The 24,506-nt window shown below is 42.5% G+C and overlaps 1 protein-coding gene across 1 annotated transcript in view; it reads right to left on the bottom strand.

The window, feature by feature from the left end:
- Rapgef5 (Rap guanine nucleotide exchange factor 5) overlaps positions 1 to 24,506 on the bottom strand; it is a 239,294-nt gene that overhangs the window by 52,380 nt on the left and 162,408 nt on the right. Inside the window, exons 10-11 of the mRNA XM_085830724.1 lie at positions 19,635 to 19,753; positions 19,084 to 19,172 (exon numbers count right to left, since the gene is read on the bottom strand). Of these exons, the coding sequence (XP_085686850.1) occupies positions 19,084 to 19,172; positions 19,635 to 19,753 (208 nt within the window). The remainder of the gene's footprint in view (positions 1 to 19,083; positions 19,173 to 19,634; positions 19,754 to 24,506) is intronic.

The raw sequence follows: 24,506 nt of genomic DNA, 5'->3' as shown, positions 1-24,506 counted from the left end.
TTATCTTTCATATTGTGAACAGTACATTTTTGGATGTATGAAACAGTAATAAACTGGGCAGTAGTGAGTGACCCATAACCCATAGTCTCAGCCTAAATTTGCCTTTAAATTGCAAGAAGCCATTAACACAAACTAAGGTGCTAATTTGACTAGCTATAGTTTACACAATGCCCTAAGTTCAATCCCCAGCATTGAAGGGAAGACATTTCTAGGTTAATAGTGTTATTTATCAAAACAATCTCTGACAAATGGCACCTAAAACTCACTGTAAGCCTAGACTTCCAATGATCACTGCAAATATGCCAGCAAATCACTGGTCTGATTTACTGCTACTCTTTAAAAAAAAAGAAAGTCTCCAAACAGGTATGCACAGGCTTTGCTGGGTAAAAGTTAAGCCTTGTATAAAAAGACATGGTGTGTGCTTGATCAGACAATATACAGCCTGCATTTACAGAACAGTTCCAGTCTCTCTTTATAAAAAACAGGCAAAGCCCCAACCAGTTAACCTAACAGCCTAAGTTTTTAAAATATTAGTAACTATCATGAGAGAGAGAGAGAGAGAGAGAGATTTGGAGATGTATAGGGACCTCTATTTTAGCTTCTAAAATATTTGAAACTAAAACCAACTTTATACAGGATGGCTTAAAAACTATGGTAACTTGGAAATGCATTTGAAAGCTATTATTTTGGTATACTCTCCCTATATATAACAAAATTATGCTAACTGTGATTGATTTAAAAACTTTTAAAATATTTATTTTTATTTTATGTATATGCATATGCATCATGTGTGCCTGGTGCTTGTAGAAGACAGAAGTTGTTGGATCTTCTGGAAGTAGAATTATGGAAGTTGTGAGCTGCCTTGTGTGTGCTGGGAACCAAACCCAGGTCTTCTGCAAGAGTAGTCAGTGTTCTTAACCACGGAGCAATCACTTCAGCCCCTTATAAAAACATTTAACTTCTCTGTTCAAATAAGAAGTTAAGCTGCCTTTTTTTTTTTTTTTTTTTTTTTTTTTTGCATATGGCACAAAACATTGACAGCAAGGACCATGGAGTAGCCTGTGACTTACAGGTAGAGAGCTACCAATACTGAGAAAGCACTAGACAACTATATCAGGAGCTTCAAATGTCTGACATTTAAGACACTTGATGTGACAGACAGGTTGAGATATTCTTACACTCAGCCGGACTGAATGAGGCAGAAATTATTCTCTGATCAAGATTTATTCCATTAGTAGCTGAGATTAAAAAGAACACCATTAACTTTGACATAAGCAGCCATTCCATGCCAAACAGCCTTTGATAACTGAGTCACTATGAGGGTCTGGTTGGATGGGGGTAACCCACTTGGCATTCAGTTCAATTAATCAGCTCACATATCACAATATTTTGTGAAAAGCTTTGACCCAGAAATACTATTTCCCCCTAAGCTACAACAAACCATATTTAATATTCAACAGCTTTTACCTAATTATTTGTCATTGAAATATTAATTAAAATAAAAACAACAAGACCATATAAAAACATCTCCAGTTAAAACTCTGATGAACAGAATAGTTAAAATTCCCCCAAATAGATCAGATTCCCATATGCCCGACTCTAATTTTTCCTTTTTAAGCTACTGGATTGCTCTGAAAAATTTCCCTCCACATAACAAGCTTTTTTTTTTTTTTTTTTTAAAGATTTATTTTATTATATATAAGTACACTGTAGCTGTCTTCAGACACTCCAGAAGAGGGCGCCAGATCTCGTTGTGGATGGTTGTGAGCCACCATGTGGTTGCTGGGATTTGAACTCTGGACCTTCGGAAGAGCAGTCAGGTGCTCTTACCCACTGAGCCATCTCACCAGCCCCGCTTTTTTTTTTTTTTTTATTCTGGTGCAAAGATTCTGAATGTTATTGTGATATGAATAAAAACTATAATCAAAATGATACACTTCAAATAAAAGTGCATTTTATTTTATATCAGCCATGCTTCAGAAACGTCTGTCCCACTGGTATTTAGAGCCAGAATGGCTGTATGAATGATTCCCCAAAGACTATTAGCCAACAATAGCTACTTAGAAAGACTAGCAAATCCACAAGCATCCATATTAAAGCACAGTAATTATCTATTACATTACATAGTGCTTAATTAATAGTAATTTAAGGCTGTAGGCAGAAAAGTACTTTTTATTCATAAACACATCTTTCATTTAAACAAATTCACAGTTGCTTTATACCTTCACACTCTAATAAAGACACGCATTCATTTTGATCTCTAACTCTGTGAATTCCTAGGTATTAATACACAAAGAAACTAATTCACAGTTGCTTTATACCTTCACATTCTGATAAAGACATGTATTCATTTTGATCTTTAACTCAGGGAATTCCTAGGTATTAATATACAAAGAAAACGGCTTTTTAGAATTTGAATCATTAAATCTAATCCCAAGTTCTTGGCTCATCATTAAACTTTTGGGAAGATCATTTGCCCTCGACCAGCATAAAATGTTTTTATTAGGGCCTCACACAGACTAAGTATGTACCTTATACTCCCAGTTCTCCCAAAAGAATATTTTTTAAGGTATCTCTTGATCGGACATGGATCTAGGTGAAAAACTTCTGCTATTATTCGCTAAAGGAACAGAGCAACTAAATGACTCCTAATGACATAATGCTAATACTAATGACATAATGCTATACCCATAGGCCAGTGCCTTGTTCAAGCCTCATCAGAGGCGTTCCTTCCTACAGTAGACAGAAATTAACATGGAGACTCACAACTGGACAATATGCACAGACTGAGAGACTCTGGAACACTCAGTACTAAACGGGATGTTTTTATAGAATCCCTCTGTGCTTAGTGAGCAACATGGAAGAGAGTACAGACAGATTGTACGAGCCAGGGGTGACAGATGACTCCAAGGAAACTGTCTTTCAGACACAACAGAACTGATGCCAACTGATGCACAGAACACGCACAAGATCTGCACAGGTTAAAGCCAAATGGGGTGCCAGCACTGAGAAGGGGAGTGGACCTGGAGCCCCATCCCTAAACAAAAAGCTATTTGTAATCAATACCCACCCAGTGGCAAAGGAAAAAATAGTCCCTCCCCCCCCCCCCAGTGGAATCTCACCAAATAACCAACCAGAGCAGACCCTATGCCCAAGAGAAGTTGACCAACAAAAAACAAACTCAATACTGTTTTTAATGGACATTTTGGCTTCATTTTTACTTGGTTTTGGCAATTTCTGTCTCTTACTGATGTTTTGCTTGCTTGATTTATTTTTGTGTGGGTTGTTTTGTTTCCTGGTTTCTTCCTTTTCTTTTCTTTCTCTTTTTTTTTTTTTTGAGAGAGAGAAAAAGAACATGAAGTTAGGGAGGTAGGGAGGATCTAGGAGAAACTAGGAAAAATGATGAACATACATTGTATAAAGATGTTCAATTAAATAAAAAGGCATATTAAGTCAATCATCTAGTTTGATTTAATTTTACACAAATATATTTTGCCTTAGGTGTTAATGAGAATAGTTTCTCATTTTCATGTTAACTACAGCCAGCTTACTTCTGCAACAGAAATATCTTTTGTGTCTCTCCTCATTGTATCAGTTGAGCAGTAAGAGGTATGGTAAGAACCTTTTAATAGGGTTCTTATGCAAATATAATTGAATTAATGAAGTGGATCTAAATATTACCCAAAGGGGTAAGCTTTCTTTTTGTGTGTAGAAAAAAAAAGAAAAAAAGAAATCAAAACCCAAGCCACCCAAAATACTAACATCCGGAGTATGGGTTTACTTAGGAACAACTCATCCATCGCAGTGGTTTTCCGTGCTTAGGAAGGCAGAATGCAAGGTGGTAATGAACGTATTCACCTGCACAGGGAGACCTCTGACAGCAACCTGCCAACAGCAACGTCCACGGGAGCTTGGTGATGGGAATTCCCAGCGTTCTGCACCTACTCACATTCCCTCAAGTGTGCTTAGCACTTCTGTTTCACCTGCTTTTCTACTTCAGGAACAGTTGAATTTAAAGCACCATAAAATAACCTTACTTTAGCTTTGACTTCAGGAGCCAAGAAAAGCTTTGAATTTGAAAGACCCTGTTTTGGGCCCCAGAACATTACAGGTTACCATTAATTTTGTTGTTGTTGTTGGCACTGACAAAATGTATGTTGTAATTTGATTAAATATAAGTTTAAAAAAAAACACACACACATTCAGAATTTGAATCATAGGTCAATGCCATTATATATAGCTAGGGCTCTTTTCAAGTGTTTATTACATTTCTAAACAGCATCCTGATGATTTTAAAAACAGCTATTTAATAGCTTTAAAATGTATTCAATTTCTGCCTACTTTTACAATTTCACCCAAATTTTGACTTTATGTATATGTCAACACACACACACACACAGAGAGAGAGAGAGAGAGAGAGAGAGAGAGAGAGACATTTATTTAGTGATATTTATATAGCAGACCTGAAAATCCACCCTTTAAAAGACAGAGACTTACTATAGACAGAGACTTGGGTATGGTTTTCAAATTACCAAGTATATTTTTATTTTAAGTTCTAAAACTGTTAAGGAATCTCACCTTTCTTCCTTTGGGATGAATATAATTGCTCTTTTGTTCTTAGGTACTGTCAAACTCACACACTGCTTTAGGAGGCTTTCTGGGAGCATGGAAGAGCAAAGCACACAGAGCGCTCCCCCCCAGATCCCATCCCTCTGCAGACTGGCACACAGTAGGAGGATATACACGGGGCACCTGGAGATAGTGGGGTAGGAGTCCTCTGTGTAGCTGCTGTCCCAGCCAAATTAGCTGTTTCCAATGTCTGAGCACAACTAGAATCTGTGCCGTGTGTGTGTGTGTGTGTGTGTGTGTGTGCGCGTGCGTGCGCCTTCCAATCTGTCTGGGAGAATCAGAACATGTCAGGAATTTATTATCAGGCCTGTGGTGTTAGTGCATTCTATAATCCCAGGACTTGTAAACAGGAGGAGGGATGTGATTTCTGAGGCCAGCCTGGGCTACATATCGTACTCTGTAGACTTATACGTTTGTAAGCCTTCAACTACAACACGGTAGTGAATAGTAACAGAAAGATGGTATATTCTAATTGAAAGCAAACCTAGGAAAGTAGGTCGGAGCTGATTCCTGTTGGGCCTCTGAGAGTTGGCTCGGGGGTGGGGGGTGGGTGGGGGGTGGTGGTGGTGCACGGCTCCTTTCACAGGCAAAGGGAAATAAGCAGAGGCTTTCGAGGCAAAGAGTAAGGAGGAAGTTTCTGAGCCAGCCACTTCAGGACTGTCATAGTGGAGAGGACGGAGTAAGGAGAGGGAGCTGAGGTTCCCTCTACAAACTGCAGACTCTGGGTTTCTTAAGGTGATCTAACTAAAATAAGTAGGCAAAAGTATGAAAGATCAGAACATGAGTTATGGTCACAGGAGCCGTATGCAGGGAGGAAGCCTGAGGCTACGATGAATTCTCATACATCTCCTGGAAAAAGACAACTTCCGGTCTAGCGCTGGCTGAGCAGGGTGGGTTTTTCCTATGTGGACAATGATTAAAAAAAAAAAAGAAGAAGCAGCAAGTGGGGAAGAGAGAAACAGGGGTGGGAAGCAGTTGTACAGCTTCTGGGTGTTAAATCCTGGGAAGAGGTATATCAGCAGAACAGTCAAGGGCCATTGGACTCCGGGTTGTATGGACCGGACTGGGCTGCAGTCCTCAGAGGGGAGCTCCTTGTTATGCAGAGGGACGTACAGACTAGAGGGAAGAAAGGCTATTCTCATAATCTGCTGCTGCAGTTTGAACCACTCTGCTTGTCCCCAAAGACTTGTGATCCAGTTGTAGGTCTCATTGATTAGAGACAGCGGTTGCTCTCACAATTGAGCCAGGAGGAAAAAAAGTATCTTCCTGATCAATGCTACAACATTTCACTTAACAGCATAGATCAGATTGGAAACCGTCAGGGGTACAAAACGTTTAATACTAATTTGTCAGCAGCTACCAATAAAAATTAGCATCCTGGTTCCAAGAGCCACTGGGTTTAATACTGTGACCTCTCTGAGCTACTGCTGGCTCCCATGATTAGCATCACACAAAGACACAAGCTGTGTTCCTAAGTGCTTGTCAAGTAAACATGCTACAGCTTCAGGAAACAGAGGAAAATTTAATTTAAACATAATATCTTAAATTAGAAGCCTGAGACATGGCTACTTCAAGCAATTAATAATCATTCTAACAACCGAATCAATTCAGGTCCTGGTGTAATATTTTTAATTCTAAAGCACCAAGAATGTCCAGCCTCCGTACACCAAGTCCCCCCCACTAACACCACTCTGCTGTTAGGCCAAGAAAACCCAAGTTTACTTGGATCCACACCTGTTCCTGGCTAAGTGACAGAATTCCAGTCCATACACAGAAAGACAGAACTAACAATCTTGTGGAAGGACTGAGGCAAGTTACAAATTCATAAATGTTATCAAGACATACAAATTGACTGACGACACATTTAAAACTCAAACTGTTAAGGCACAAACGTTTTTTCAAAAGCCAAATTGCGTGGGTTGATATGATTGTGCATGTCTGTGATCAGAAGAACCAGGCAGGAAGGTCAAGAGTTCAAAGTTCCCTTGGGCTACCCAGTGAAAACTTGTCTAAGGAAGAAACCAAACAAGATGATCAAACAAACAAAAACAACCTAATCAACCAAAACAGTCACAAAGCAAATTTATAATCCATGCATCCAGCCTTTCCTTCCTTCCAGACAGACAGACATCTCCTCAAGCTTTACTTGAAACACTGAAAAGCATGAATTACAATTGAGTTTTGCTCACTCCCGCCTAAGTCAAAAGAACTGAACGACCATGAAATGAAGCTCTATCCATGTGTCCTGGGACAGCCACCTGGCAGAAATCCTGGCTCTGAGGGCAGAGTGGCCCAAGCAGCAGCCAACACATTTTTCCACGTGTGTTTACATAAGAAAAAGAAAAAAAAAACACACCATGTTGAATTTACACTATGTTTAAGTTACCATTAGAGTTTTGCTACAGTATGCAGCCATGTCTAATTCTCAGAGGCCCAAGGACAAGATCATGTGATCTGGTTCTTAGATTTCTCAGCGGAGCTGGAAGTGAACACAACCTTCACCATGAGTTTTCTGAATCTATCCAGCCTGACCTCGGTGCCACTGATCTTGAGAAGCCATTTTATCCACGTGTTCTCTCGTTTAGTGAGAACAGAGGCTCTCAACCAGCATGCACACTGTCAGAATTGTGAGATGTACATGCCAGATCAGGAGTCATCAGTTTCATGGAATCTGGCAAGCGAAGCCCCCAAGTTCAGCTCAAACTCCACCAAAGGCCTGAGCGTTCATGGTTTATGTGGCCCACTATGAGCAGAAGATCCACAGTTAGGATGGAATGACCATCAGGGTTGGGACTGTTCTCTATGCTGGAGATGGGACTTGTACACTGTACTGCTGAGCCACTTACCCACGCTTTATATTTTCCCATAGTAAAAACACAGGATAGTTCACTTTAGTAGCTTGCTATACCACAGCACAGTATGTGGCATCAAGAAGGACCAGAAGAAAATGCAGAAGGAAACTCCTGTGGCCAAATGTGCTGTGGGACAGTGGACAGTGCCAGGAAACTTTGTAAAGTTGAGTGGGTTTGGAAGCCCTGGCACCGCATACATACCACAGGACAGTAGGTGCTTCACTAGTTCCTGACCTGGACCCTGTCACATGAGCACAGCACCCCATGGAAAGGATCAAGGGCAGCACTTCAAAGCTCCTCCACATGGAGATGAGGCATCCCTAACATCTCAGACCTAGCCAACTGAACACATCTGCTGTCAGACTCTACCCACCCCAAAAAGTATACAAGACCCTATCCAAAAGAAATAAAGGTGCGGGAATTGTTTCACCAAAGATTGTCTGGGAGCATCTGTCATAATGAGAGCTGTAACACAGGTAGGAAGAGAGTGGAAGCTGCCTGGGCCTGCCATGTCACTTCCTGCCACTGGGTGGGGTGGCCCCTGACCTTGCTTCCTAGCCAAGAAGCGCCAACTGCAGGGCAGTGGTGGTTCCTGTGCTTCTCCTCCCTGCTTTCTTTTTTTCTTCTTTTTTTTTTTTTTTTTATTATTAGGTATTTTCCTAGTTTACATTTCCAATGCTATACCAAAAGTCCCCCATACCCAACCCCCCACCCACCCACTCCCCCTTTTTGGCCCTGGCGTTCCCCTGTACTGGGGCATATAAAGTTTGCAAGTCCAAAGGGCCTCTCTTTCCAGTGATGGCTGACTAGGCCGCCTTGATCTGACTCCCCTTTCCCCTTCAGAGAATGCAACTCCTTGACCAGAGCCCAGAAGAGCTCTGCAGATCTCTGATTGCATCCTATATACAGACCAGCATTTAGGGAACCATTCTCCTAATTACAAAAACCATGCTGCCAGGGATATAGGGGTGGAGGAGAGCAGCGGAGGCTCACACAGGGTCACTGCTCTAGGCTATGTTCCTTTCATACTGGGTGCTTAGGCACAAATACACACCTAGATACACTACTTTAACATGTACGTTCATGTTCACACCGAGTGGAGCTCCTTTAAAAGTCAGGGTTTGCCGAATGCCCTTACAGGCTGAGTACAGGCAAGATCATCAGGCCTGGCATGAAAAAAGGGATTCACTGAAAACTGTGTCCCGCCACTATTTAGATGATGACAAGATATTCTAGAGATTTTTTTGGTTTTGTTTTTCACTCTGTTCATCCTTATTTGAGAATCACAACTAATTCTGTATTTATTTCTAAGACTTGGGAAAATGATTGCCAGCCCAGCAGGAACCTAAATGCTGCAAACAGAATCAAAGCATGGTTTCAGTTGTCAGGCAAGAAAGCCTGAGGGTAGAAGCAGAGGATAATGGGAAGTGGAAGGGAAGGGTAAAGCCAGAAAGAGAAGAAAAATGAGGAAAAGATGAATAATGGAAGAGAAAGGGCAGAAACTCTCTACACAAAGACTATTCCTTTCAGATATGTCAGCTACAGCAACTCCCTGACCTTGTGTTCTTTAAATGAAGCAATAATTTGATTTAAACATGCAGTGAGAGATTAACATGCAGTAATTATAATCAAAGTACTGTCAGCTAAGCTAACAGTCCTTCACACTTCAAGTCTAAGTCCTCCCCTTTGCCACACACACTGGGAGAGACAGTCAGGACAGAGAGACAGAGTCAGATGGACAGACAGAGAGACAGCAGAGAGCAAGAGACAGAGAGCAGAAAGAGAGAGCAAAGAGACAGGAAGAGACAAAGACAAAAAGACAGAGACAGTACAGAGAGACAGACAGAAAAACAGAGAGATACAGAGACAGAGAGACAGCAGAGAGATAGAGACACACAGAGACACATAGAGATTTTTTTGTTTCCATTTTTCTGGTAAGATGCCAAATTTTACCTGAAGACATCACAAGCATTTTGAGATTCAGACAAGTATATCTGAGAATCTCACTCTAAACCCATCACTCTATGGAAAGAGCACACATCTCTGGTTCAGGTAGAGACAAAGAAAGAGACCGACAACAGTTTTTGTTTTTCCAACCTTTAACATTATCTGGAACATATTTTCAGGTAATTTTTGTTTTTAAGGTACTAGGGCAAACATACTACCACTGAACTATGTCTCAGTGTTTGAGTAACTTCAGTTGCTGCTATTACAGGGAATGTAAGAGCAGGCACCAAGCTCACTGTGGACAACATCTAGGTTCCTAAGTTTCATTATTTCCACAAAGGCCTGACAAATACCTCACAAAAAGGAAGAAAACAGCCTGACTCAGGAAAAACGCCATGTGTTTCTAGTAAAAGACAGCATTAAGCACACCAAAATAATATCCATGACTTACTAGGAAAATGAAGTTTAAAAACTGTAAGGTGTGAAAACAGAATTTTTGTCTAGAGCAGTGTTTCTCAACCTCCTTAATGCTGCAACCCTTTAATTCAGTTATTCATGCTGTGGTGACCCCAAACCATAAAATCATTTTCACTGGCACGTCATAACAGTAATTTTGCTACTGTTATGAATCATAATGTAAATATCTGTGTTTTCTTAGGCGACCCCTGTGAAAGGGTCATTTGACCCCCTCCACAGGTTGAAAAACACAGCTTTATAAAGAACAAAGCTATAGTTAGCATAAAACTAAGAAACTGTGGAGATTATTTCCCAACAAACAAACAAACAAACAAACCCAAACCAAACCAAAACAAAAACATGGATAGAAAAGAAGTGAAAGTCGCCTGCATGGTCATTTTAGTTTAAATTATTAAATGGTTTAGTTTCTAATAAGCTTATATACACAATACAAATAATAGGCACAGAAGAAACAAGGATGGAAATAGAAAATTATAAAGTTAAAAACTTAAATGTTCACTTCTATTATTGGCTATTCATTGCTATTATTGTATAAGTTACCTTTCACTGCAAACTTTGCTGACTGAAAAACTTTAACAGTTTCTTTTAACTTTGATGATGCCACTCATATTATTAAAATTATAATTCAGACATAAACTATAGCTCAATTGTGGACTAAACATGAGGAGTTTCAAGAAACAAGCATCTTGTGGCTAGGGATATAGCTCATCTGGTAGAGAGCAATCCGAGCACACACAAAGATCTAGATACAAAAACCCAACACTGTGGCATGTGCTTCTTCTCTCAGCACTCAAGGGATACCGAAAGGAGGATCAGAAGTTCAAAGTTATCCTTGGCTATGAGGCCAGCCTGGGCTATATGAGGTCTTGTCTCAAAAACAAGGCAAAACCACCCCAATGGTCAAGTCCCATCTAGAGAGGCATTTATATTGGGTGTGCTGTTCACAATACCCCTGTCCATTACGCTTCTTTTCATGTGTTATTATGTCACGAAATGACCACATTTCCATGGCCAGACAACACGTGTTAAGGGTCTTGTGTCCAGCTCAGTCTCACTGTGCTTCATCTTGCTACATTAACAACAGGAAATTAACTAACCCACAATCTATGTGCAATGTACAGGCCCCAGTTCCCATGTTAATATACAGAACTACATGCTCAAAGGTGGTATGACTCGATTAATCTAGATGGTGAAAGTACCAGATAAAACCCACAGCCAAAGTCTGGTGTTCCCCACTTTTCATCTGAGCACCTGAGTTCAGGTCTAGGTCTGTCTGTCTGTCCATCTCTCCTTCTTTTGCTCCTTTCCCATCTCCTTCTCTCTTTCTTAAACATTTTCAGTTAGCTGCCCAGGTGGCCGTCCTCCACACCCAGAAGACAGGAAGCAAGTGTTATATGCTGGAGAAGAGATCTCTCTTGAGTGAGTACTGAAACTCTGATTTGGTATAAGGTTGAGTTGAACTATACATTTACTTCAATTATGCCTTTTACTCGTGGCTCCTGTCTCTAACAAGGGGCTTTGGTATAAAGCTAGGAGTGCATCTGGCTCATTTCTAGATTAAAACATACTCTCAATCACTGGCACAATTTAATTAACTTCTACCTCAACATCTAAGTCCATTAAGTGAGGACAATTATTCTGCACAAGGGCCCATCTAATGAGGCAAGGTTTGGATAAATGAATTGTCATTCTGAGTAACCTTTGAACCCTGGATTTCAGGTCTGCAGGGACCTCAGGTTTTACGTGACCAGGCCTCTGTTTTATTTGTATGTTTGTTTAATATATAAGGCAACTGAGACAAATTATTTATGCTTAGTTCTGATTATCTCATCACTCAGCTAATGTGAGTTTGTAAAATCTCCCAGTACTTCAATTATGGTTGGCAAATGTATTCTCTGTATTAGCGGTTGGGAAAGAACCTAAAGGAATTGCAAAAACTAAACACAACAGTAAAAAACAGCCTCACTCAAACAAACCACCCAGAAAGGCGCAAAAGAGCAGAATGGACGCCACATCCCAATGGGAGCCCAGTTTCTCCATCTTTGCTGATACCACTGAGGACATTTTTGCTCTCACTGTGAATGGCTGGGCCAAGTCTTTATCCTTTGTGGGGAAACTAGCCCTGACAGGTCAACAGTACCCTTCATCATGTCTAGGACACATGGGGTACCTGGGGCATGGTCTAATGAATTTAGCCCTTTCTTGACTTTAGTTTTACTAATATGAATATAAGCAAAGACCTAATATTTTAAAAATGACAGTTCCATAGGGCTGAAAAGGACCTCAAGAGGCATTCTTGTTCTCTGTCTTAGAGAAAGCTACTTTTCAAATTTCTAACGGTCAAAGGTGGCACCTTTATTAGACATTTGCCAGGTACACATGTCAGTTTCTTTGATATTTCAATTAAGCCTATTTTGTTGGGTTCTAAACTTTGTCTTGTGTTAATTTTTAAGATCTTTGAGTCTACTCAGGCACCTTCCATTGTACTTGGTTTGGAAGGTGTAGATTAGTTAAAGTTTACCATCTGCAATAATATCAAATACCCACCCCCACCATTTAATATGAGGGATATTTTCCCCATTTCGTTTATTATTAGTTTCATTCCACTAGAAAATAAGCCTCCACAAAGACAAGAAGCCTGCTTGTTGTCAGTATCTGTAGCATTCACTAAGGAAATGTTACCTGCATAGTAGAAGTCAAAGTTATTTATACAGAGAACAAATGAATTAAGGTTTCAAAGGTGCACATTCACACGTACAGAGACACTGTATAATAAAGGAACTTTAAGTTTCCCAGGTATGGTTATATACAAACACACATAAATCCCCACCATATATGGACCACTGAGCCTTGGATTTGAAGCACTATGCTATTTCACGAAGTTCTAGAAACAACAGTAGTGTCAGTAGCAGGAGGTGACCTCCCTTCCTAAGCCCTTGTGTATGGACTGCCCAGTGGTGCTCTCACTTTTAATGTCTAACCAATTCTGGAGGTCACCTACTTGCATCCTTGTGCTTCACTCAGATCTATGGTTTTGTTTTGTTTTGTTTGTTTGTTTTAATATATATTCTGGAAACAAGGAGGACAAGCCCTTTAAGGGAAGGAGTTTGTGGTGCGTGACAGTCAGAGTTCTTCTCATTTATCGTCTGCTCCATGCCTGCAGCTGATTTACAAATGGAGTCCAGATCTGAGACTCACGGCTTTAAAAGCCCATTCTAGCACATTTTCTATTATGTGGTGGGTGTTCACCTCCCATAATTTTCCACAGAAGGGAGCCGTTCTGGCTATGAAGCCTAATGGCCATCCAGAGGTTTTTGTTGTGTAAGGACCTTTGTGGAAATCTAGTCTCCTATCACTTCCCTATTGTCCCAGGAGTGAGAAGCCAAGCACCTGTACGTCCAGTTCTCTTGTTCCCTCTAAGTATGAGCCTTTCTCTAAACCCCTCTAAGTGGAAAGTCTGGCAGAGCAGCTTAAACTGTGAATTTGGAACATGCCAGACTGCAAAGGCTGGAGGCAGAGGTCATGAGCCTAGACATCAAGCCCTGGACAGGGGAAGCTACAGAAAGGTTGAAGAGAGGGACCATGGCCTTCACTCTCACAGGGAAGTGTTTAAGACCTAGAATAGATCTTTAGAAGGTTCTCAAAGTAATGGCAGTGGGATAGAGCCAGTCAGTGTTCTGTTTTAGAAGCTTGCAAACCTGGCCACCTATTACCCTAGCCTGAGGACTGTTAAGGTCTAGGTAAGATGGAATCCCAGTAGGTAAGATGGAATCCCTGACTGTAGCCACTGGATCACAACGGGTGAGCATTGGCATTTGTGTAAGCATGCTTCACTGAAGCTTGTGGATAGCTATAGATAAACTACATTGGTCAGATTGTCACATTGCACTGCAAATAAAAGGCTAGGGATTTGCAGAGGTGGCTTAGAAGTGGTGTGCTTGCCTAAAATGTAAGATTGAATACAATGCCCTGTATTCAATCTTCAGCAAAAACAAAACAAAACAAACCTAATAGAAAACTACAAAGAAAACAAAAATATCAAAATAAGTCCATGAACATATCAATTACATGAAATCATGGGAAGATTTACAGTACTTAAACACTTCTCTATCTACCCTCAAAAAGCTTAGCTGTAACAGGGTCTGTGCGAGGCTTCCCACTGGCCCAGTGACCTGGATGGGCAAGGCAAGCTCAGCAAGAAAGAAGCTCAACAAAGCTGTTCTACCTTTCCAACCAGCATTCCTTCCATTCCTTATAAAAATCACATTTCAAGGTTACTATAAACTTGGTGCTGGCAGGAAAGGAGACTTAACAGAAAAAAAGGGCTATTCCCTTGTTTAATCAGAATTTTATCAATGCAATACCCAACAAAGCCCCTAGGCCAATGATTCTCAACTTTCCTAAGACCCGTTAGTACAGTTTCTTGTGTTGTGGTAACCCCAACCATAAACATATTTTCTACTTCACAAATGTTAATTTTGCTACTGTTACAAATCACAATGCAAATATCTATGTTTTCTGATGGTCCTAGGTATCCTTTGAAAGGATCATTCAACCCCCAAAGCAGGTGTTCACCTACAGGTTGAGAACTTCTGCCCTGGGTTCCACAGCAAGAGCACTCAGACTCAAAACCCCACCCTCGGCCCTGCCCTGACCACTCTGCTTTACAGAGGTGTAATCTCTGAAGAACTGGAAGGGACACACTTTCTCTCTCACAGGCTTTACCTACAAAGTGCTGCTTAAAGCCAATCATCCATCAGCATGGAAGGACACAGGATGACCAAGGCAGGCTTAGATACAGTGCTGTGGATTACCCTGTAGCTGCCTGTGTTCTGATGTTTAATTCTGCCTTCCCAAAAGGAGCTGCCCCATGTGGAGCGAATCACATACTCAGGTGATTTCATGTGAAACTTCTCCCAATTTTAACTGGTCAAATAAAGGCTAGAGCAGTGGAAAGGTGGGGCTGGAGGTTTTAGAGAGTGGGGGAAGAGTAGATTCGAGGGTGACAGAGGAAGAGGAGATGGAAGGAAGATGGAACAGAACCACATGGTCTGGAGAAGCCACAGTAGCAAGGGATCTCAAAGCTGGGGAATAGAGTAGTGTAGTGGTAAATCTGCCCAGTCTAGCATGCAGCTTATAAATACTGTAACTGAGTTGTGTGTTTTTGCACGGGTTTATTGGGGTTGGAGATTTACTGCAACAATACAGACTATATATATAGTATATAATACATACTATACAGAGATGTATTAACTGAACACACAGAATGACAGCCCCATGAAATAAAGAAATGGGGTCAAACCTAATGAGAACCAGGGAGGCCTTCCCTCTCCTATTAGCCTGCTCAGCTCTCTAGCTTTTCCTGAGAACCGGTCACCATAAGCACACTTTGTTCAAAAGGGTGGGTAAGAAATTAGGCAGGGGTGGGGAGGAAATAGGAAGTAACCCTGATGTCAGTTTCTCCCTTGTTTTGAAATAGAAATCAGTTTCTACAGAGGCACCTGCAGGCCAGAAATGCTGCATTCTCCGCAGGAGAAAAAGGGTTAAGTAGAAACAGCACCCCAGTGCACAGCAGGGCAGTGGGGCAGCAGAGCAGCCTTGGCTCACACCTGTCCTCTATCCCTCCCCTCCCCCCAGACCCTCCATTCAGAGCTTCAAGTCATTTTCTCCTTTTTTTTTTTTTTCCCTTTTAATTCCCAGGCTGGGAATGCCCAGCGATGTCTGTCCTATTTCTGGGCAGATAAAAGGGAGGGCTACAGAAACTGCTGGATTTTTCTCTAACATTTCTGAGTGTTTTAAGTCAGAACCTGAACTGTGAAAGAAAAGAAAATCTTTGAAAACAGCTTCAGTCACTTCTCGAAATCACAAACAAATAGCCGCTCACCCCACTCTCCTTTTTCTTTTCTATTTAAAAGAATGAAGTATGTGAAGAAGAAAAAAAAACTGTTAAAAATTATATTTCAGTGGATTTTACTGCTACTTGCTCTTTGGTGTACTATAATGAACTCATAAACAAGAGGGCATTCAGCATAAATTGATGGAGATTTCAAAGCTGCCTGCAAAGGGAGATTCAAGTGTTTAAAGGTTTGCCTTGGAGTGGTGGTGGTCACCTCTAATCCCAGCACTCAGGAGACAGAGGCAGGTGGATTTCTGTGAGTTCGAGGCCAGCCTGGTCTACATAGTGAGTTCCAGGGCAGCCTCGGCTACATAGGAAGCTTATCTCTAAAAAGAAAAAAAAATTAAGGTTTGCCTTTCCCCTACCAGCATTCTTCATTCTTATTTGATACAAGTAAAAAACCTAAACATCCATCCATTCCACATACATCCTGGGTGTGGTGTTACCATACAGGAAAGATACCCAGGTCCGTGGAATCACCCTGGTGATAGTATGAGGATCAGACTATATAAAATTATGATTTCTAACTCAGCTTGATTTGGCGACAGAATACTGCATGAATTGTTGAACTGTTTCTATCCTATTCTTGATTCAAGTAGCAACAGAAATAAAAGCCTTCTTCTCTCAGAGCCTCGGCCTTCTCTTTTCTATTCTGTTCCATTCAACTTCTTCCATTTCAGTGTTAACACCAGTGGGTAATCAAGCCAATCTGTCCCATGTGACCACTGGAGCCTTCTCTGCCGGGACTTGTACACACATTTTCACAAGCGTCTTCTGTGAGAAACATGTGAAGCATCTCTTGTTTGGTTGTTCTTCCAGCTTCTGGTAGGCACACAAATGAAGGAATGTCAAAACAGCTCTCCAGGCTCCCAGAGATTTCCATTCCTTCTTTCCATGTATCCTTTTCCCCTCCGTGACACCAGAGCCATGTGCAGGGCTACATAGGGCAACATGGGAGACTCTCAAATGCTGATGTATGCTTTTACTGAGGCCCCTTCTCACTCCCTCCGTCCATCTATCCCCCATATGGTTTTGCACCTCTTTCAGGCTCACATACAGGAGTCTCTGATATGAGGCTGTCAACCTGGCCCAAGTGTCACTCACCCATGACTAGGGACCTCCAGCACGTTAGAAATCCAATTCATTTAGTATTCAAGCTAAACTAAACCGACCACTTTTCTTTTATTTGAATCCATGTACTTTATATCTTTAAAACCTACCAACAAAAGAACACATGGCAGCTCTTTCCTGGAAGTTTTAAAGAGCCATGCCACGTCCCCTTAAGATTCTCTCATTTATGCACAGCAAACACTTTCTTCAAAGTTAATGTTTTCATAAAATTCTCCTCCGATGAGAGGAAAGGTTATTATTGTATATATTTTTTCAAATGTCTTTACAAAACTCTGAAGAAATATATGTGTCCATGAGTCCTTCATTGAAACTCTGAATAAAGATCACGACCTCAGATGAGGTTATCCCAGACAGGTTCATGAACCACTTACATTGGGGCCAGACAGTCTATCCAATGAGTCCCAGTCCTTTGTGCTTTTGGTGTGTTTGCCTGAAGTGGCATATGTGACCCTCTGGTCAGTATTAGTGAGAAGAAAGCAGAAATAAAATTCAGTACAGAACATGAATGTCCCACTGCAAACAGGAGGCAACTCCCTGGCCTTACAGACATGAAGGTGACAGGTTGTTTCCAGTGTCAAATAATGAGTCTTTTAGTGAGTCACTGGGATGCAAGGGTGTCTGAACAGTGAGGCACTCCTAGCTTGGTGGAGTCACTGGGTTTGATCTCCAGAAGCACAAGAGATTTAAAGAAAGGAACATACTGAGTAAATTTAGAAAGAAAAGCAAACAAATTACTATTAAATAATTTCTGTGCTTAGGATGTTAAAAAACAAATCATTCCACCCCTCCACCACTCCCCTATGCCTAAGGAGTCCTGCTCTTTTTATGTCATGGAAATTATACTCCCAACAACCTATGGAAATTAGTACATGGGGAACCCATCTTATGATTCCATCTGTAGGCAGAACATTGGAGCATTGCTCAAAGGCACAAAGTGTGAATTTGCAGATATACAAAATAACCAAGTGGATGCCACAATGATACTTTTATTTTACTGAGAATAGCTTACTTTGTGTGTGTAAGCGATGACTGATTCTTTCCCAATTGTATGCAAGATAAAGTATTTGGACTTTTAAACTAAACAACGATATTACAAGACTCATGGTTGGATCATGAAGCTTTTTTCTCTTTTTAACCTATTCACATATTTCATACATCATTGCTTCTGTTACTGTCCTCTGTAAAGCAGTACAGAGCCAAACATCACTCAGAGTCAGGGAAACTTAGTCCTGAGCTGGCATTTCAGTCTCCCCTGTGTGGTAAAATCCAAGCAGTTGCCTTGCACTAATGCAACCTACAGCTGCCTTTGCTGGATGCAAGCAACACTGCACAATGTGGGGGTCACAGGTGCTGTGTGCAGACTCAAAAAGTATACGGCAGTCACCAAGTGGCAAACTTCAGGCTACTTTCAGAAGTCTGTTCACACGGGGATAACCTCTCTAGGCTGAAACAGATGTCAAATGCTGGTTACTAGAAGCAAGCACTCTATGAGAAAAGAAATGACCAGTAAGTCAACGGTACAGAGAGTAACAGTGTTTCCAAAAGTGCAGGAAGCTGAAAGTCAGATGGTGAGACATCTGGACAACAAGGCTTTGATCTCTGGTCAGAGAAGCTGTATCATATGAGGTGCTCCAATCCTTATGTTGGGCAAGCAGTTTATAAGCACTTGGAAAGGGGCAGAAGTTGCTGTTGCCAATGAGGGTTTGCAAATTGTTTGCATTTGGGCAGGGAAGCCACTCTCAGGACTCAACCAGCATTTCCTACAGACCAGGTGAAAGCCCCTTCATGGCCCCCTCCCCTTGAGCTGCTTTTCATAGCACAGGAGCTATTGAATACTGGATTCTTGCCAAGTGGCTTTAAGGCGAGATTTGACGAAAATTACAAAGTACACACATCTACCCTCACCTCATTTTCTTTCCTCAGCGACTTCCCAGGCAGCTGTTCAAGAACTACATGTGTCCATTTACTGGATTGAAACAAGCAGCACAGGCATAAGGAGAGCCACACAAAGCATATGCTTTCCCAGACCATCCTGATTTCCAAAACAGTGGGAGCTTAGCTCCTGGGGGTACTGACAGGGGCATCAGCTGCTTCTGCTTTGGAGGCAGGAGACCCCCTTCCCAGCCCCCAACCTCCCACACCCCGGCTTACCTGTTTCTTTGTGCTGAACCTCTGCCAGGTGCAAGTCATTCAAAAGGTGCTCCAAGATCTTCTCCGGGGTACCAGACACCACCACATATCTGTCAGAGAGCAGAGAGTCCACCGAGTCATCCTCCGTGGAAGACTGTGAGCGGCTGCTCCATTCATCGTCCTCATCTTCTTCGTCGATGTATTTGAAATAAGGCACATCGAAGGTAGGCAAGGGCAGCTGGCGCTCTGAGAGTGCCGCGGAATCTTTCCTCTCTAGAGGGGGGTCAAAGACCCGCAAGCGGGAGCTGCCCATTGTGAACGGTGCCTAACAAAGGCATCCCCTAAAGGCTATAAGATCTTGCCATCCTTGTCCTTTCACTGGGAACTGAGTCCATCTGGCTGCTAAGAGCTCTGCAGTCAGCTAGAACGCCGGAGAGGCGGAGAGAAAAGAGGGAGGAGGAGGGAGGGTAGGGCAGGCGGCAGAGCGAGCGAGTGAGTGAGAGGGAGCTGGGAAGGGAAGCAGCCAGGGAAGGAAACCGGAGCGAGCGTGCTTGGGTTGCGGGGACTCTCACCTCGCGTCGTTCTCCGCACTCCCTGAGGTGGGGGCTGGGCCACAGCCTGCTACTTTCTTCAGCACCAGCACACTCTGGCCTTGCTCTTTAACCTGAACCATCGTCACTTCATCATCTTGCTTTAATTGTAGATCAGAGTGATGGATGAGAGAAGAAAAGGGGAAGAGAAAATTAAAAAGAAGCCAACTAGCTTCACCTCATTTCTTTAAAGACCTGGAATAAATTAGGAGTGTGGTCAGGCATCTAATAGTACAGAATCTAGGCTCAAGGTCTCTGGAAACACAGACACACAAAGCCTTAAAGACATAGGATGCTAGAGCAACCTGTGAGTGGGGGAGCAGGAATTAAGATTTGAAGGTTGTTTTTTTTTTTGTTTTTGTTTTTTTGGTTTTTTTTTTTTTTTTTTTTTTTTTTTTGGAGACAGGGTTTTGGAACTCACTCTGTAGACCAGGCTGGCCTTGAACTCAGAAATCCGCCTGCCTCTGCCTCCCAAGTGCTGGGATTAAAGGCCCATCCCCGGGGGATTTGAAGATTCTATTTTTAAACCTACCTCCAGGAGCAATTGGATTTAGAGAATAGAACGTTTAAAGTTTCAAAATGTACAGCATACTAGCTGCATTTGTACTATTGTCCTTACCTGGATTGAAAATTACAGCATACCTACTAATAAATACTAAAATAAGGAGTAAAGACTTGCTTTAAACCACGGGCAAACAGCTACCCACTGGATCATTCAGGTCAAGCCTCCTCCACCTCCTTCCATCTGTGTTGTCCCCACCCCCACACCCCCACTTCATCTGGACTTTCAAATTTATCAGGTACTTGTTTTACCAGAATACAAGCAAAAATGGATCTCTAGTTAGAATCTCATCCCAGCTGAAGTTCTGACGTCATGGGCCACTGCACTGACTTTCTTCATCTCTGTCCCTTTTAAAAGAGTCTAGGAGCTTAACTATCATTCATTTCTGCATACACAGCTTCCACAGAGCAGAGCCAATGTGTCTGTCTGACCTGGCTCAGTCAGGGGACAGTCCCTGCTGACCCAGCAGTACGGACCCAAGTCTAAGCCATGGGTATAAACTTTCATGGCATTTGCTATAAAACTCTCCCAATGTGTAGCACCCAGTCATAGGAAGACAGCCAGAGTCAGTAAAAGAACATTAAAAGGCAAATAAGAAAGGCTATCTTCTATGTTGCTGATGACTTGGGAAACAAAACAAAACAAAACCCAAGGTTAGAGAAAGAAAAGTTGACAGCTTCCTCTGAAAGATGATGTCAACTCTTTGCAAAGGAGCCCTGTGCTAGCTAGCACCGTTCTGCTGACAAGATCTTACCTATAACTAGGTGCAGACACAGAGAAGGATACCCTGGTCTCCTTCCTGTGTGGATGAAAGGAGCCTTATCATGTGCTGTGCTGTGTAATTGCTTCTATAGGCCCATCACTGATCAGTGTATTTATTTTCATTTTAAAAGACTAGAAAGGTACCAATATCAGCAAATCACCCACAGAAAATAAGACTGTGCCCTCAACTCCTAATTTCTAAGAAAATGTAAATCTTCCTGAATTTTTCTTTAAAAAAAGCAAACAATATTGGTGATCCTGGAAAACAGCAGTATAATTGTATGTTCATTCTTTTAAAATCTCTTATGGACAAATAATTTTGCTATGTAGAACTGATGTATTATGTTTCAGCAAGGTCAGACACATGGTGTCTGTGGCAATTAATGCTGGATATTCATTGTTCAACTCCCCAAGGAGGCCAGTGTGACTCCTGTAACATGAATACCAATGTGTAATTGCTATCTTTTCATTTCTCCAAAGCAGTTCTTTTGTTATCCATGTGGCTGAAGTGAACTAAAGTGGCTGGAGAGAGGGGCATACATGGTGCAAGGGGGCGGGGGGGGGGGGGTGAGAAGAAAGCTGGTACGAGACATGTGGAATCAGACAAATATCAGACAAATAATTCTATTATTTTGAAGAAGAGATGTGAGAAGGCAAAGTCTTTCCCCAGCTCCCTCTAATCATAAGCCAATATTCATCTTATATGAGCCACTGTCGTTCTGAAGTACATTTTACATCCTATGTGCATGTGATATATGACATTATTAACTTCTGCAGGCTGCACACATACATATGGATGGGCAGGACTTTGCTAATGTCTGTGTAAGTGATATGTATGACATGGCTGTGCACACAGTAGTCATACTTTACTGGGCAGGAGAATAGCTGAGTCGGATTGATATACTATCAATAGCATCTTATGCCACTGTAATAGGTTCCATTTGGAACCTGTTAAAAATAAGGGAGAGGAGAAGCAGAAAAATCAATGAGCAAGGGAAAATGTAAATTATTGAAACCTGCTGTGAAAACAAAAGACTCCCGTGTGTTATAACCATCTATGAAGGAGGGCTAAATCAATGCATCCGAATCTTGGCATCTGTCCCCAGTTCCTCTTCCCGAAAAAGAGGAAGCAGCACCATTGAGGCTGGGGCATGAAATCTTCATTTCAGAAATTGCTAGGGTAAAAATAAGAATTAGGACTAATGGTGGAAAATGTGTTCAATGACAGATCGTCCTTGAAACAGAAGCATTAAAACTTGTAATCGACAGTTGTTATGCAGCAAACAAAGAGGGCCTCCTTTGGGTAGGACACCCTGCTGGACAGTAAGTACCAAGCAAAGAAGAAGACAAGCTCTGCTCTGAACTAAGTTATCTGGTACTGTGAAATCAGAAGCACAGCTTGGTCACATCCTCAGGTGATGCTAAGGGCAGGGGACCAAGGCAAGTGGAAGCCACAGGGTTTGGTGGTCAAAGATAAGTGGCCTAAGAGACTGAGAATGACAGCCGATGTCTGAGTATTGACAGGATGGTGTACTGTAGATATTTACCAGGCAGTTAGAAGGAAAACAGTTTTCTGCACAAAGGCCAAGGATAGAGACAAGTTTGTTAATAATTCAGATCTTGGCAGTTGATAAAGTTAAGGGAGAAAGACAAGTGTGGAAACTAGGAAATGAGATTTAATGGGAACAACACAGTAAGAGATGAAGGCTGATAGCAAGAGTCTCTGGGAAGTTACAAGGAGATGATGAGGGCTTGGTGAGCCCGGAGGAGCAGGGAACAGCGTCAGGAGGTCCAGGGAAGAGCCTGCCCCATTGATGTTCAAACTGACAAGCCTAAGAAAAGATCTGCTGGCATCACTTTGGGGCAAGAGGTAAGGAGGAGGAGCCATAGCCTAGGTGCTCTGGAAGCTGAGGCAGGAGGATCACATGTTCAAGCCAGCCTGGGGCAAGGACCAAAACACTGACTGAAGCTTGGAAAAGGGGCCTGGGATATAGCTTAGTGGTAGAGAAAGCTCTGAAACTTTGCATTTAATTCACAGGTGAGGGAGGAGGCAGAAGAGGAAGGGAGGAAGGAAGGAAGGAAGGGAGGGAGGGAGGGAGGGAGGGAGGGAGGGAGGGAGGGAGGGAAGAAGGGAGGGAGGGAAGAAGGGAGGAAGGGAGGGAAGAAGGGAGGTTGGAAGAAAGAGGGAGGGAGGGAGGGTGGGAGAGAGGAAGGGAGGGGGAGGGAAGAAAAGAGGAAGGAAGGGAGGGTGGGAGAGAGGAAGGGAGGGGGAGGGAAGAAAAGAGAAAGGAAGGGAGGAGGGGGGAGGGAGGGAAGGGGAGTGGGACAGAGGAGTGTTAAGGAAAGGAGGGAGATGATGTGGAAGTCTCAGGGCAACCTGAGACTTTCAATGTGTAGGGCTGGGGAGCTTGAAGACACTGTGGCCCTTGCTGAGTAGGAACACAGAACACAAATGCAGGATCAGGCTACAACAGAGTCCTCTTCCTTTCAGATAGAATCCGACAGCTCAGTGAAGCAGAAACAAGCTGGAGAGATCATACGCAATGACTTCTTAGTACACTGGTACAGAGGCAGCCTCTGGAGGAGGGGTGTGTGGTGAGGTTGGTAGCCTAAAGAAGACGTTACTGGAAAAGTGGCCTCAGGGAAGCAGCAGGGGACGAACCAGTTATGAAGAGAAAGACTGCCCGCAGGCTTTGTGAACTGCTGAGGCTAGAAAAGACATTTGTGGTTTTATGACTTTCTTTCTGCTCTAAGTGCTTAGGAGCCTTAACGGAATGAGTGACTGATGAAGCCCATCCAGGGTAAGGAATACACAGGGAGATATCAGAAGCCAGGGTGGGGAGAGGACCCAGGGATCAGGCACATCAGGAAAATAGCCCTTCATCACAGAGTGTCTGAAGGGGCAGATCCATTGTGAAAACTGAGGGCTGCTGACCATCAAACAGGGGCTAACAGCATAGGCTTTATTCAAGGGAGCAAAGGCTCCACAGTTCTGAGTAGTGAAAACTAAGGGGAGGGACAGAGGCCCCTGAATGACGCCAGTACTTTGGGTTGGGTCCTAGGTTCCAGATTTACTGCATCTACAATGCTGACAACTTCCTAAGTGGTTAGTGCACTAAAAGCATCTTTGGTTTGAGTTTTTAACCTCTTGTCCTTGATCCCTTGAAGCAGCTTGAACAGGTCCAGAATTACAAAGGAAGAAGGCAACTTCTTTCATTTAAAACAAATCCCTTTCCACACTCCCCACTGGAATTTATGTTAATGAGGCCACACTGGGGAAAGTCAACAAATAACCCCACCATAGGAGGCCAGGTTGCTAAGGAAACCAACCACCTGCTCAGAGGGCTCACTGCCCCTGTCCTCATCCCTAAAGGTTTTAGTGGTCACCAAGGCCCAATGACCTAATCAATTATGCATGCATAAAGAACTCGGTAAGAAGGACTGAGTTCGAGGGCTTCTGGGAAAGTGAGTGAGGGTCCATCCACCTGTCCAGAAGGCAGTGCATCCCAGCTGCACAGAAAGCAGCTGTA

The sequence above is a fragment of the Mus caroli genome, unplaced genomic scaffold (genome assembly GCF_978045245.1).
Source record: "Mus caroli unplaced genomic scaffold, Mus_caroli_1 scaffold_14, whole genome shotgun sequence".
Classification (NCBI taxonomy): domain Eukaryota; kingdom Metazoa; phylum Chordata; class Mammalia; order Rodentia; family Muridae; genus Mus; species Mus caroli.
The sequence above is the reverse complement of the archived record's forward strand: the minus strand, read 5'-3'. Positions and strand labels throughout refer to the sequence as shown.